Below are 12,500 nucleotides of genomic sequence, written 5' to 3'. Positions count from 1 at the left end.
GTCTGTGTGTGTCTGAGTGTGTGTGTGTGTGTGAGTGTGTGTCTGAGAGTGTGTGTCTGAGTGTGTGTGTGTGTATGTGTCTGAGAGTGAGTGAGTGTGTGTGTGTCTGAGAGTGTGTGTGTGTGAGTGTGTGTGTGTCTGAGAGTGAGTGAGTGTGTGTGTGTGTGTGTGTGTCTGAGTGTGTGTGTGTCTGAGAGTGTGTGTGTGTGAGTGTGTGTGTGTCTGAGAGTGAGTGAGTGTGTGTGTGTGTGTGTGTGTCTGAGTGTGTGTCTGAGTGTGTGTGTGTGTGTGAGTGTGTGTCTGAGAGTGTGTGTCTGAGTGTGTGTGTGTGTATGTGTCTGAGAGTGAGTGAGTGTGTGTGTGTCTGAGAGTGTGTGTGTGTGAGTGTGTGTGTGTGTGTGTCTGAGAGTGAGTGAGTGTGTGTGTCTGTGTGTGTGTCTGAGAGTGAGTGAGTGTGTGTGTATGTGTCTGTGTGAGTGTGTGTGTGTCTGAGAGTGTGTGTCTGAGTGTGTGTGTGTGTGTGTCTGAGAGTGAGTGAGTGTGTGTGTGTCTGAGAGTGTGTGTGTGTGAGTGTATGTGTGTGTGTGTGTCTGAGAGTGAGTGAGTGTGTGTGTGTGTGTGTGTGTGTGTCTGAGTGTGTGTGTGTGTGTGTGTGTGTGTGTGTGTTGCTCTGGATTTCCAGCATCTGCAGAACCTCTTGTGGTTACAGTGTCTCCGCTGACTCCTCACAATCCCATCAGCCTCTCAGCCACGCACTAGAGAGGGCTATTTACAGCGGATAATCACCAAGCACTCGCTGGGAAGTGTGGAGGAAACTGGAGCACTCTGGCTGGTAAGACCTGAAGCAAAGCCAGGAATCTAAAGGTCGAGCACGGTACGACCAGTGTCCTGAGCTGCGTCTATTTCAATGCAAGAAGCATCGTAGGAAAAGCAGATGAGCTCAGGGCCTGGAATTATGATATAGTAGCCATTAGTGAGACTTGGCTGCAGGAGGGGCAGGAGGGGCAGGAGGGGCAGCTCAATATTCCGGAGTTCTGATGTTTTAGATGCGACAGCGCGGGAGGGATTAAAGGGGGGGGGGGAGGGGGACGGGGCGGCGTTACGCGTCAGTGAAAATGTCACTTCAGTGCTCAGATAAGACAGACAGGAGAACTCGTCCAGTGAGGTTTTATGGGTGGAACTGAGGAATAAGAAAGGTATGACCACACTAATGGGGCTGTATCATAGACCACACAACAGTCTCGGGATTTAAGGGAACAAATTTGTACAGAGATCGCAGACTGCTGAAAGAAACGTCAGGTTGTTGTAGTACGTGATTTTTAACTTTCCACGTATTGACTGGGAATCCCATACTGTAAAAGGGCGAGATGGGACAGAGTCTGACAAAGGTGCTCCCTTCATCAGAGAGATTGTGTGATTCTGGATCTGCTGTGAGGGAACGAGACAGGGCAGGTGACTGAAGTTTGTGTAAAGGGAACACTTTGCATCTCGTGATTACAATGCCTTTAGTTTCAAAGTAAATATGGAAATAGATAGGTCTGGCCCACGGGATGAGATTCTAAATTGGAGAAAGGCCAAGTTTGATGGTATCAGAAAGGATCTGCCAAGTGCAGATTGGGACAGGCTGTAAAAGTGGAAGTTTTGAGAGTACTAAGCTTGTATGTGCCTGTCAGAATAAAAGAAAAACATAACAGGTTTAGGGAACCTTGGTTTTCAAGAAATATTGAGGCCCTGGTTGAGAAAAAGTGTGTAGCAGGTAGGGGCAGGCGGGAACAAACGAGGTGCTTATGGGGTATAAGAAATAGAAACAGAGAAAACCTGCAGCACAATACAGGCCCTTCGGCCCACAAAGCTGTGCCGAACATGTCCTTACCTGAGAAATTACCTAGGGTTACCCATAGCCCTCTATTTTTCTAAGCTCCATGTACCTGTCCAGGAGTCTCTTAAAAGACCCGATTGTATCCGTCTCCACCACCGTTGCCAGCAGCCCATTCCACGCACTCACCACTTTCTGCGTAAAAAACTTCCTCCTGACATCCCCTCTGTACCCACTTCCAAGCACCTTAAAACTGTGCCCTCTCATGCTGGCCATCTCAGCCCTGGGGAAAAGCCTCTGACTATCCACACAATCAATGCCTCTCATCATCTTATACACCTCTATCAGGTCACCTCTCATCCTCTGCCGCTCCAAGGAGAAAAGGCCAAGTTCACTCAACCTATTCTCATAAGGCATGCTCCCCAATCCAGGCAACATCCTTGTAAATCTCCTCTGCACCCTTTCTATGGCTTCCACATCTTTCCTGTAGTGAGGCGACCAGAACTGAGCACAGTACTCCAAGTGGGGTCTGACCAGGGTCCTATATAGCTGCAACATTACCTCTCGGCTCCTAAACTCAATCCCACGGTTGATGAAGGCCAATGCACTGTATGCCTTCCTAACCACAGAGTCAACCTGCACAAAAGCTTTGAGCGTCCTATGGACTTGGAACCCGAGATCCCTCTGATCCTCCACACTGCCGAGAGTCTTACCATTAATAAGATATTCTGCCATCATATTTGACCTACCAAAATGAACCACCTCACACTTATCTGGGTTGAACTCCATCTGCCACTTCTCAGCCCAGTTTTGCATCCTATTGATGTCCCGCTGTAACCTCTGACAGCCCTCTACACTATCCACAACACCCCCAATCTTTGTGTCATCTGCAAATTTGCTAACCCATCCCTCCACTTCCTCATCCAGGTCAATTATAAAAATCACAAAGAGAAGGGGTCCCAGAACAGATCCCTGAGGCACACCACTGGTCACCAACCTCCATGCAGAATATGACCCATCTACAACCACTCTTTGCCTTCTGTGGGCAAGCCAGTTCTGGATCCACAAAGCAATGTCCCCTTGGATCCCACACCTCTTTACTTTCTCAATAAGCCTTGCATGGGGTATCTTATCAAATGCCTTGCTGAAATCCATACACACTACATCTACTGCTCTACCTTCATCAATGTGTTTGGTCATATCCTCAAAAAATTCAATCAGGCTCCTAAGGCATGACCTGCCTTTGATAAAGCCATGCTGACTATTCCTAATCATATTATGCCTCTCCAAATGTTCATAAATCCTGCCCCTCAGGATCTTCTCCATCAACATACCAACCACTGAAGTAAGACTCACTGGTCTATAATTTCCTGGGCTATCTCTACTTCCTTTCTTGAATAAGGGAACAACATCCACAACCCTCCAATCCTCTGGAACCTCTCCCGTCCTTGTTGATGATGCAAAGATCATCGCCAGAGGCTCAGCAATCTCCTCCTTTGCCTCCCACAGTAGCCTGGGGCACATCCCATCTGGTCCCAGTGACTTATCCAACTTGATGCTTCCGAAAGCTCCAGCACATCCTCTTTCTTACTGTCTATATGCTCAAGCTTTTCAGTCCACTGTAAGTCATCCCTACAATTGCCAAGATCCTTTTCCGTAGTGAATACTGAAGCAAAGTATTCAACTAGTACCTCTACTACCTGCTCCAGTTCCATACACACTTCTCCACTATCACACCTGATTGGTCCTATTCTCTCACATCTTATCCTCTTTCTCTCCACATACTTGTAAATGCAAGAGAACACTTAGGAAAGGAATCAGGAGGGCTCAAAGAGGCACGGGGTTGCCCTGGCCAACAAGGTGAAGCAGAATCCTAAGGGATTCTACAGATGTGTTAAGAGCAAAAAGATTGCAAGGGACAAAATTGGTCCTCTGGAAGACCAGAATGTAATCCATCTGTGGAGCCAAAAGAGATGGGGGAGATCTAAAATGGACTTTTTTTCATTTATATTTACTCAGGAGAAGGGTAGACAGTAAGACATAGGACATAGAATAGTACAGCACAGTACAGGCCCTTCGGCCCACAATGTTGTGCCCAACCTCAAACCCTGCCTCCCATATAACCCCCCACCTTAAATTCCTCCATATACCTGTCTAGTAGTCTCTGAAACTTCACGAGTGTACCTGCCTCCACCACTGACTCAGGCAGTGCATTCCACGCACCAACCACACTCTGAGTAAAAAACCTTCCTCTAATATCCCCCTTGAACTTCCCACCCCTCACCTTAAAGCCATGTCCTCTTGTATTGAGCAGTGGTGCCCTGGGGAAGAGGCGCTGGCTATCCACTCTATCTATTCCTCTTAATACCTTGTACACCTCTATCACGTCTCCTCTCATCCTCCTCCTCTCCAAAGAGTAAAGCCCTAGCTCCCTTAATCTCTGATCATAATGCATATTCTCTAAACCAGGCAGCATCCTGGTAAATCTCCTCTGTACCCTTTCCAATGCTTCCACATCCTTCCTATAGTGAGGTGACCAGACAAAGCAGCTGTCTGCTCTATACCGATTACAGAAGAGGAGGTGCTTGCTGTCTCGAGGCATGTAAATCCAGGGTCTGACAAGATGTTCCTTTGGACCCTGTGGGAGGCTGGTGCGGAAATTGCTGGGGCCCAAGCAGAGGTATTTAAAACAACCTGAGCGACGGGAAAGGTACCAGAGGATTGGAGGGTAGCCAATGTTGTTCCAGTCTCAAAAAAAAGTCCCTAAACATAAACCAGGAAATTATAGGATGGTGAGTGACATCAGTTATCGGAAGGTGTTCTCAGGGACTGGATATGTAAGTATTTGGATAGACAGGGACTGATTAAGGATAGTCGTCATGGCTTTGTGTGTGGTAGGTCACGTCTAACCAATCCTGTAGATTTTTGTGGAAGTTACCAGGAAAGTTGATGAAGACAAGGCAGAGGATGTTGTCTTCAGCAAGGCATTTGACAAGATCCAACATGAGAGGCTATTCAAGAAGGTTTGGTCGCTCGGCATTCAGGGTGAGGTAGTAAATTGGATTAGACATTGGCTTTGTGGGAGAAGCCAGAGAGCGGTAGGAGAGGGTTGTCTCTCTGAGTGGAGGCCTGTGACCAGTGGTGTGCCACAGGGACTGGTGCTGGGTCCGTTGTTATTTGTCATCTATATCAATGATCTGGATGATGGTGTATTTAACCGGATCAGTAAATTTGCAGATGACACCAAGATTGGGGGTGTAGTGGACGGTGAGGAAGGCTATCATGGCTTGCAAAGGGATCTGGACCAACTGTAAAAATGGGCTGAAAGATGGCAGATAGAATTTAAAGCAGATAAGTGTAAGATGCGGCACTTCAGTAGGTCTTGCCCAGCGACCGGAAGGGCACAGAGGTGTGTGGTAGAACAAAGGGATCTGGGAATACAAATCCATAATTCATTGAAAGTGGCGTCACAGGTAGACAGGGTCGTTTAAAAAAAGCTTTAGGCACTTTGGTCTTCATAAATCAATATATTGAGTATTTTATTCCTTGGAACGTAGAAGATTGAGAGGAGCTTTGATAGAGGTATACAAAATTATGAGGGGTATAGATAGGGTTAATGCAAGCAGGCTTTTGCCACTGAGGTTGGGTGGGACTACAACCAGAGGTCATGGGGTTAAGGGTGAAAGGTGAGAGGTTTAAGGGGAACACGAGGGGAAACTTCTTCACTCAGAGGGTGGTGAGAGTGTGGAACGAGCTGCCAGCGGAAGTGGTGGATGTGAGCTCGATGCGAAGGTTTAAGAGAAGTTTGGATGGGTGTGGTCCCAGTGCAGTTCGATGGGAGTAGGCAGTTTAAGTCGTTTTGGCACGGACTAGATGGGCCGAAGGGCCTGTTTCTGCGCTGTAGCTTTCTATGACTCTATGACACCCAGAGGGTCCTAGTGCGGAGCGTGCATACTCATACCACACGCACACACAAAAGTATACACACTCACAGGCGTCCATATACTGTATCAGGTGCAGAAAGAAGGCCTGGAAGATCATCGGGGACACCAGTCACCCCAACCAGAAACCGTCTCAGCTGCTTCCATCTGGCAAACACTACTACGGCATTAAAGCCAGGACCAACAGCTACGGGACAGCTTCTTTCTACAAGCCATTAGACTTATAAATTCACATTTCTGTACATTGCGACGGAGTCATTACACAAAGATATCTACTCCCTCGCGTTGCGGAACGGATGCAAGATTTAAATAAATCCAAACTCAGATTCACATACACAGCCACATAGAGACATGCTCACGCTGGCACACGGTCTCACACACACACCACACAGAGAATCACACACAGACACACTCACAACACACATGGACACAGACACCACCCAGGGGTTCAGGGGCGGGGCTATGCACTGAACTCTTAACTCTCCCTCCCCCACCTCCCTTCAGAGCGGCAATCCCCCCCCCCCCCCCGAGAGGGTGACGAGACCTGCCGTGGCGGGGCTGCGGGAATCCACACAGACCCGCACAAGGGCTGAAGGGGCAGCGATCGCCGCTGCGCTCAAAATCTCGCCCTCCCACACACGCACACACCGGCCAGAAACCCGGGCATTCAGCAACGAACAACAGCAACTCTTCTGCTGAAAGGTCAAATAAGAAAGCAGTGTGTGTATGTGTATGTCCTAAACAAGGGGCTCATTCTCGGACGCGGGAGGCCGTGCGCAATTTGTGCTCGCCTGGACACAAAGAGCCCTCTCATTTCAGAACTGGCTAGCGTCTGCGGCTGTCAGCAGATCGCCAGTCCGTCGGCACCCAGACCTCACGGCTCCGGAACGGCAATCAGGCCCAGGATGATCTCAGGGTCCAATTGCCAAAAGCTGCCTGACGGGCGGACGGAGAAGTTCAATGTCGGCCTGTGGCATGTCCGCCTTCACAATAGACAATAGGTGCAGGAGTAGGCCATTTGGCCCTTCACTGTGATCCTGGCTGATCATCCACAATCAATATCCAGTTCCTGCCTTATCCCCATAACCTTTGATTCCGCTATCTTCAAGAGCTCTATCCATCTCTTTCTTGAAAGCACCCAGAGACTTGGCCTCCACAGCCTTCTGGGGCAGAGCATTCCACATATCCACCACTCTCTGGGCGAAAAAGTTTTTCCTCAACTCCGTTCTAAATGGCCTACCCCTAATTCTTAAACTGTGGCCTCTGGTTCTGGACTCACCCATCAACGAGAACATGTTTCCTGCCTCCAGCGTGTCCAATCCCTTAATAATCTTATATGTTTCAATAAGATCCCCTCTCAGCCTTCTAAATTCCAGTGTATACAAGCCCAGACGCTCCAATCTTTCAACATATGACAGTCCCGCCATCCTGGGAATTAACCTTGTGAACCTACGCTGCACTCCCTCAATAACAAGAATGTCCTTCCTCAAATTTGGAGACCAAAAATGCACACAGTACTCCAGGTGTGGTCTCACCAGGGCCCTGTACAGCTGCGGAAGGACCTCTTTGCTCTTATACTCAATTCCCCTTGTTATGAAAGCCAGCATGCCATTAGCTTTCTTCACTGCCTGCTGTACTTGCATGCTTGCTTTCAGTGACTGATGTACAAGATACCATGTGCCCTAATTTTGCCCACTAATCTCCTATGTGGGACTTTATCAAAGGCTTTCTGAAAGTCCAGGTACACTGGCTCTCCCTTGACCATTTTCAGCGGTCCAGGAGCTGTGTACAAGGGTCAAGAAGTATTTGGTTCGGCCATACTTGGAGTGTCAGGATGGCCCTCCCCGGTTACAGGAAGGGTCTGGGGGCTTTGGAGAGGGTGCAGACGAGGCTCACTGGGGTGCTGCCTGGTTTAGAGAGCATGAGGAGCTTGGGTTGTTTTCTCTGGAGTGGCAGAGGGAGGGAAGGAGAAAGAGAGAGTGGGGGTGGGAGGGGGGAAGGAAAGAGGTTTGGCCCCGTTGACCACTCACCCGTCCGCTTTCCTGCCCTTGCTCAGCAGGCTCTGTGAGGACGCCGACTTCTTGGCCAGTCTGGGCCTGTAGTTCTCGCCCGCCGCCCCGTCCCGCGGCCCCCGCAGTTTATCCGACGTGCTGCAGCGCCTTAGCCTGTGAGGGCAGGAGAGAGAGAGAGAGAGAGAGAGGAGGAAGAAAGTTCAGGGGGGGTTGCCCGGGGGTGGGATCCTGGAAACGCCCCATCCCGGGTTTGGGAAGAGAAGTTAATCTGGAGGTCAGAAGCCATGCAGGTGTTTGGGGAGGGAGGGGGGATTAATTCCAGAAATTCACAACGTGCCATTAGATCTGAGATGGAGAGGGGCGGGTAATTCCGACATCTCGGAATCTCCCGGTGCTCCCACACCCACAGTCCCAGATAGTTAGTGAATTAGCAGCCGTCACCCTTGAAAGAAAATGGAGGCGGCGGTCTCAGCGAGGCCTCCTGGGCGGGATTCAGCCTCCGGAGATGAACACGGAATCCCCGGAGCCGTCTGGCCCCCCACCTTGCCGAGGAGTCTTCCATTTTCCAGCAAACGAAGCGCGGCGCTGCCGATTTGGGGTTACATTGGTTTGGGTTGACATGCACCGATCACCGGGTTACCAGGGTTAGGGAGGGAGTTAGTCAAGCGTCTCATTGGCTTGTGACAAGGTCCCGGTGAAATCACAGCAGCAGCGGCCACCAGCACCTCGGGATGCCGACGAGACAACTTCCTCCCAGATGGCAAACTTCGGCAGGGATCAAGATTCCTCGGGGAAGTCCAGTCCTCGTCCCAGGGATCTCTGCCTACGCTTCCCACCGCCTCTGTGAGCAGCCAACACAATCCAAGAGCCCCCCAACCCCGTGCATTCTCTTTTCTTCCCCCCTCTCCCATCGGGCAGAAGGTACAACAGCCCGAACGCGCGGCAGGGATGGCTGTCAGACTACCGAATGGTCCCCTCGTTCAATAAGATAGTCTCTTCACCTCAAAAGCTACGGCTGCTCTGGTCCCCTCACCACATCCCAAAGACACCCGGGGGCAGGGTCAGTGAGTTGTGGGCACACTACGCTGGCGCGTCGGAAGCCTGGCGGCATTTGCAGGCTGCCCCCGGCACATCCTCACTCACTTGATTTGACACGGATGACGCCTTTCGCTGTGTGTTTCAATTACGCGTGAGAAATACTACGCGCAGCAAAACCCAGATTCAACCCGAGTCCAATCACACGGCAATTTACAGCGACTGATTAACCTACTGGCCGGGACGTGTCCTTTTCGCATTCCCGCCCATTCTCTCTTGTTGTGGATTGGTGGGCTGGGGGTTTGGGCGATCCGTTAGTTTGTGCAAGGGAGGGGTTGGCAAGCTTTCGTTTCTTTTTCTTTTCTGTGCTGGGGGGGCGGGGGGGTTGCGGTTTGACGTCTTTCTCTAAACCACTTATGTGGTTTTCTGTATTCTCTGGCTATCTGGAGAAGGCAAGTCCCAGAGTTGTATTATGCACACACACTTTGATAACAAAAGGAATCTTCGAACCTTTGGACTGTGGGAGGAAACCAGAGCACCCGGAGGAAACCCACGCGGTTACGGGGAGAGAACTGTCCTTACAGACAGTGGTGGGAAAAGGTTTTCCCTTTCCCTACTTCGATACACTGATGCGATGAAGCGACGGCAGGCGGAGGTTGCTAGGTTCTTGATTAGTCAGGGTGTCAAAAGTTACGGGAAGAAGGCAGGAGAATGGGGTTGAGAGGGTCAGTAAATCAGCCATGATGGAATAGTGGAGCAGACTCGATGGGCCAAATGGCCTAATTCTGCTCCTATGTGTTATGGAATGAAAAACAAAGATCTTTCTACTGTACCTGGGTACCGGTGACAATAATAAATCTCCTCTATTGGAGATGCGGGGTGGGGGGGGTGTGGGATGTAAAATAGGGATTACTGACCCCCCCCCCCCCAATCTCTCTCATTGTCCTGCCAAGAGGAGAGGCCACCTTCTGCCCCCCAAAAACCAGGGGGGCTCACCCCCATATCCCATAAAACGATAAGACATAGGAGCAGAAGTAGGCCATTCAGCCCATCGAGTCTGCTCCACTGTTCCATCATGGCTGATTTACTACCCCTCTCAACCCCATTCTCCTGCCTTCTCCCTGACGCCCTGACTGATCAAGAACCTATCAACCTCCGCTTTGAATACCAGGCCTCCACGGCCGCTTGATTCCTAGTCCTCCTTATTCAAACTCTTGGACCCCTCGACGGTTCCTGCCTCCACCACCACCTCCGACAGTTCATTCCACACAGCCACAGTAAGAAAAACACCTGCCTCGCACGTCTCCTTTAACCCTCCCCCTCTGGTATTTGAAACTTCCGCCCTGGGGAAAAGGTCCCATCCACCATACTTAGGCCTCAGAGTTTTATAAGTTTCTTTCGGGGGAGAACGCACAAACTCTTTTCAGGGAGTGGCAGGAGTTAAACTCCCAACTTACGGCTGGCGGCTGTGAGGGGGGGCACTAACCACTATCTTGCCTTTGGTGGGGGGCCAGGTCCCTTGGCCCTGGTAATTTTTTTGGGGGAGTCTTCAAGCCCTGGGAAGTTTTGGGGGTTCTCTCTGGCCCTAGGACTTTATTTGGGGGCATCTCTCCTGCGCTGGAGATTTCTCCCTGGCCCTGTTTTGGAGGGGTGGGGGTGAGGAATCCCTCTGTCCATTCTGGGAGGAAGTTGTCCAGGCAACAAAACACACTCAAGGCTCACAGGACGGTCTTCTTGCCGGCGTCGTGGAGTGGTGATCGTCCGAGATCCGGCAGCAAGGACCCCGGTTCTTCCTCGGGGACGGGCACTTCTCCGTGTCCCAGGCAGGCCGCTGCCCTTCCCGGGCCCTGGGCGGCCTCGGGCGGGTCGGGCTCCTGGGTCTCAGGCTCCGATTGGTGTGGTGCACAATGGGGATGGGGCCGGCGTCAGGGATGCCCTGCTGGGACGCTGCATCTTCCGGGCCAGCCTCCAGGGCCTGAGCAGGCAGCGATCCACTCGAGCCTGCCTCGTCATAGGGGCCTCAGTGCAGGCCTGTCTTCTGCCCGGAGCTCCTCACTTCCGCCCGACTCCGTCTCTGAGCTGGCAGGCTGGTCTGGGCCCGGACAGGCCTCATCCCGGGGCAGGGCCGGAAGGGGAGGATCCGCGGGGGCCTTGGGACTGCTGGCCGGAGCCTGGACCCCCGGGTAGGAGAGCGGGGGACACAGGGTAGGGCTTCTGTCCCCGGGTAGCTGCTCTGCCTGGCAGAGGCACTGCTGCAAGATGGTGCGAGAGAGCAGAGAGCCCAGTGAGACCCCTCCCCATCCAAACTGGGAATTCCTTCCCCCCCACAAAAAAAAATTCCACCTCCAAAAGTCCTACTCCTTCCACCACAGGCCCAACACCTGCCCCCCTCAATCTCCAGAACCCCCACCCCCAGAGTCCCGTTCCTATCCCTCTATCCAACAGGGACACCCCAAATCTCTCGAGTCACCTCAACCCAAATCTCTTCCTGAAGCCCCAACCTCCAAATCGGCCACCCCATCCAATTCCCTTGTCACCTTGAATCCTCTCCAGTCCCCCACACCCCTCCCACGCAAGAGGGTCTCCAGAGAACCCGATCCGATATAAATACCTCCAATCTCCCCATTCTCTCGTCACTCTGAATCCCATCTCGTGCTCCTCTCCAACCCAAGTCCCCTCCAGAATGCTCATCCCAACCAAATGGACAGGGATCTCCAACAAACAGGCCCCTCCTGAACACATATCCCTTTCAGAACATGAGATGCTCTCCCTCGTCAACCGGACAGCCAGATTTCCACAGAACCAGCCCTCTCCCAAACCTAAATTCCCTCAAGAAAATGGGATGTTCTTCCTAGCCAACCGGGCCCCTCCCAAACCCACCTCCCCTCCAGAACATGGGACACTCTAACTGGCCAGCTGGGCACCCAGGTTTTCAGAGAACCAGGACTGTTCCCCAACCCACATCATCTCATCACCCTTCAAACCCCAGAGCACCCCGACAGTGCCCCCCCCTCACTGCCTCACCGGACACCACACGTCCCCCAGTCTATCGAGGATCCCGGTCCAGAGACCTGACACACGCCCCCACCCACAAAACCCCTCGGGGAACCAACCTCACCCCCCCAACCCTCCCACAATGTCCCGACAAAGGGGCACCAGGGTCCCGGGAGCCTCCACACAGACCGGGGTCACAAGGGGAAGGGTGGGGGCAGGCGTGGGCTCACATTCACCGCCCTGGGATGGGGGGGCGCGGGAGAGGAGCGAGAGGGGTTGGAGGGGGGAAGTGGAGAATGCAGGAGGGAAGGGAGAGTGGGGGGAGGGAAGGGGGAGGGAGGCAGAGAGAGTTGGGGGAGAGAGGGGGAATGGGACAGAGGGGAGAAGGGGAGAGAGGGAGGGGGAGGGGTGAGGAAGAAGGGAGGGGAACGGAGCTGGAGGAAAGGGGATGGAGGAAGGACTCCTGTCCACACAGTACAAGGCAGTGGCGACAAGCTCCTCCCCACCCTCGCCACTCTTCCTCCCTCCTCCATTCCTCTTCCCTCACTCCCATCCACTCCTCCTCACCCACCCTCCATCCACTCCTCCTCCCTCGCCCTCTGCCCACTCCTCCTCCCTCACCCCTTGTCCACTCCTCCTACCCCACCCCGTCCACTCCTTCTCCCTCACCCTCCGTCCACTCCTCCTCCCTCACCCCATGCC

The 12,500-nt window shown here is 52.4% G+C and overlaps 1 protein-coding gene across 1 annotated transcript in view; it reads right to left on the bottom strand.

Moving 5' to 3' along the window:
- Window positions 1–12,500, bottom strand: part of LOC140188920 (echinoderm microtubule-associated protein-like 3) — an 89,846-nt gene that overhangs the window by 41,448 nt on the left and 35,898 nt on the right. The window contains exons 6-8 of the mRNA XM_072245572.1: window positions 10,861–11,056; window positions 10,527–10,731; window positions 7,788–7,922 (exon numbers count right to left, since the gene is read on the bottom strand). Of these exons, the coding sequence (XP_072101673.1) occupies window positions 7,788–7,922; window positions 10,527–10,731; window positions 10,861–11,056 (536 nt within the window). The remainder of the gene's footprint in view (window positions 1–7,787; window positions 7,923–10,526; window positions 10,732–10,860; window positions 11,057–12,500) is intronic.

The sequence above is a fragment of the Mobula birostris genome, chromosome 28, assembly GCF_030028105.1.
Source record: "Mobula birostris isolate sMobBir1 chromosome 28, sMobBir1.hap1, whole genome shotgun sequence".
NCBI classification, from domain to species: Eukaryota; Metazoa; Chordata; class Chondrichthyes; order Myliobatiformes; family Myliobatidae; genus Mobula; species Mobula birostris.
The sequence above is the reverse complement of the archived record's forward strand: the minus strand, read 5'-3'. Positions and strand labels throughout refer to the sequence as shown.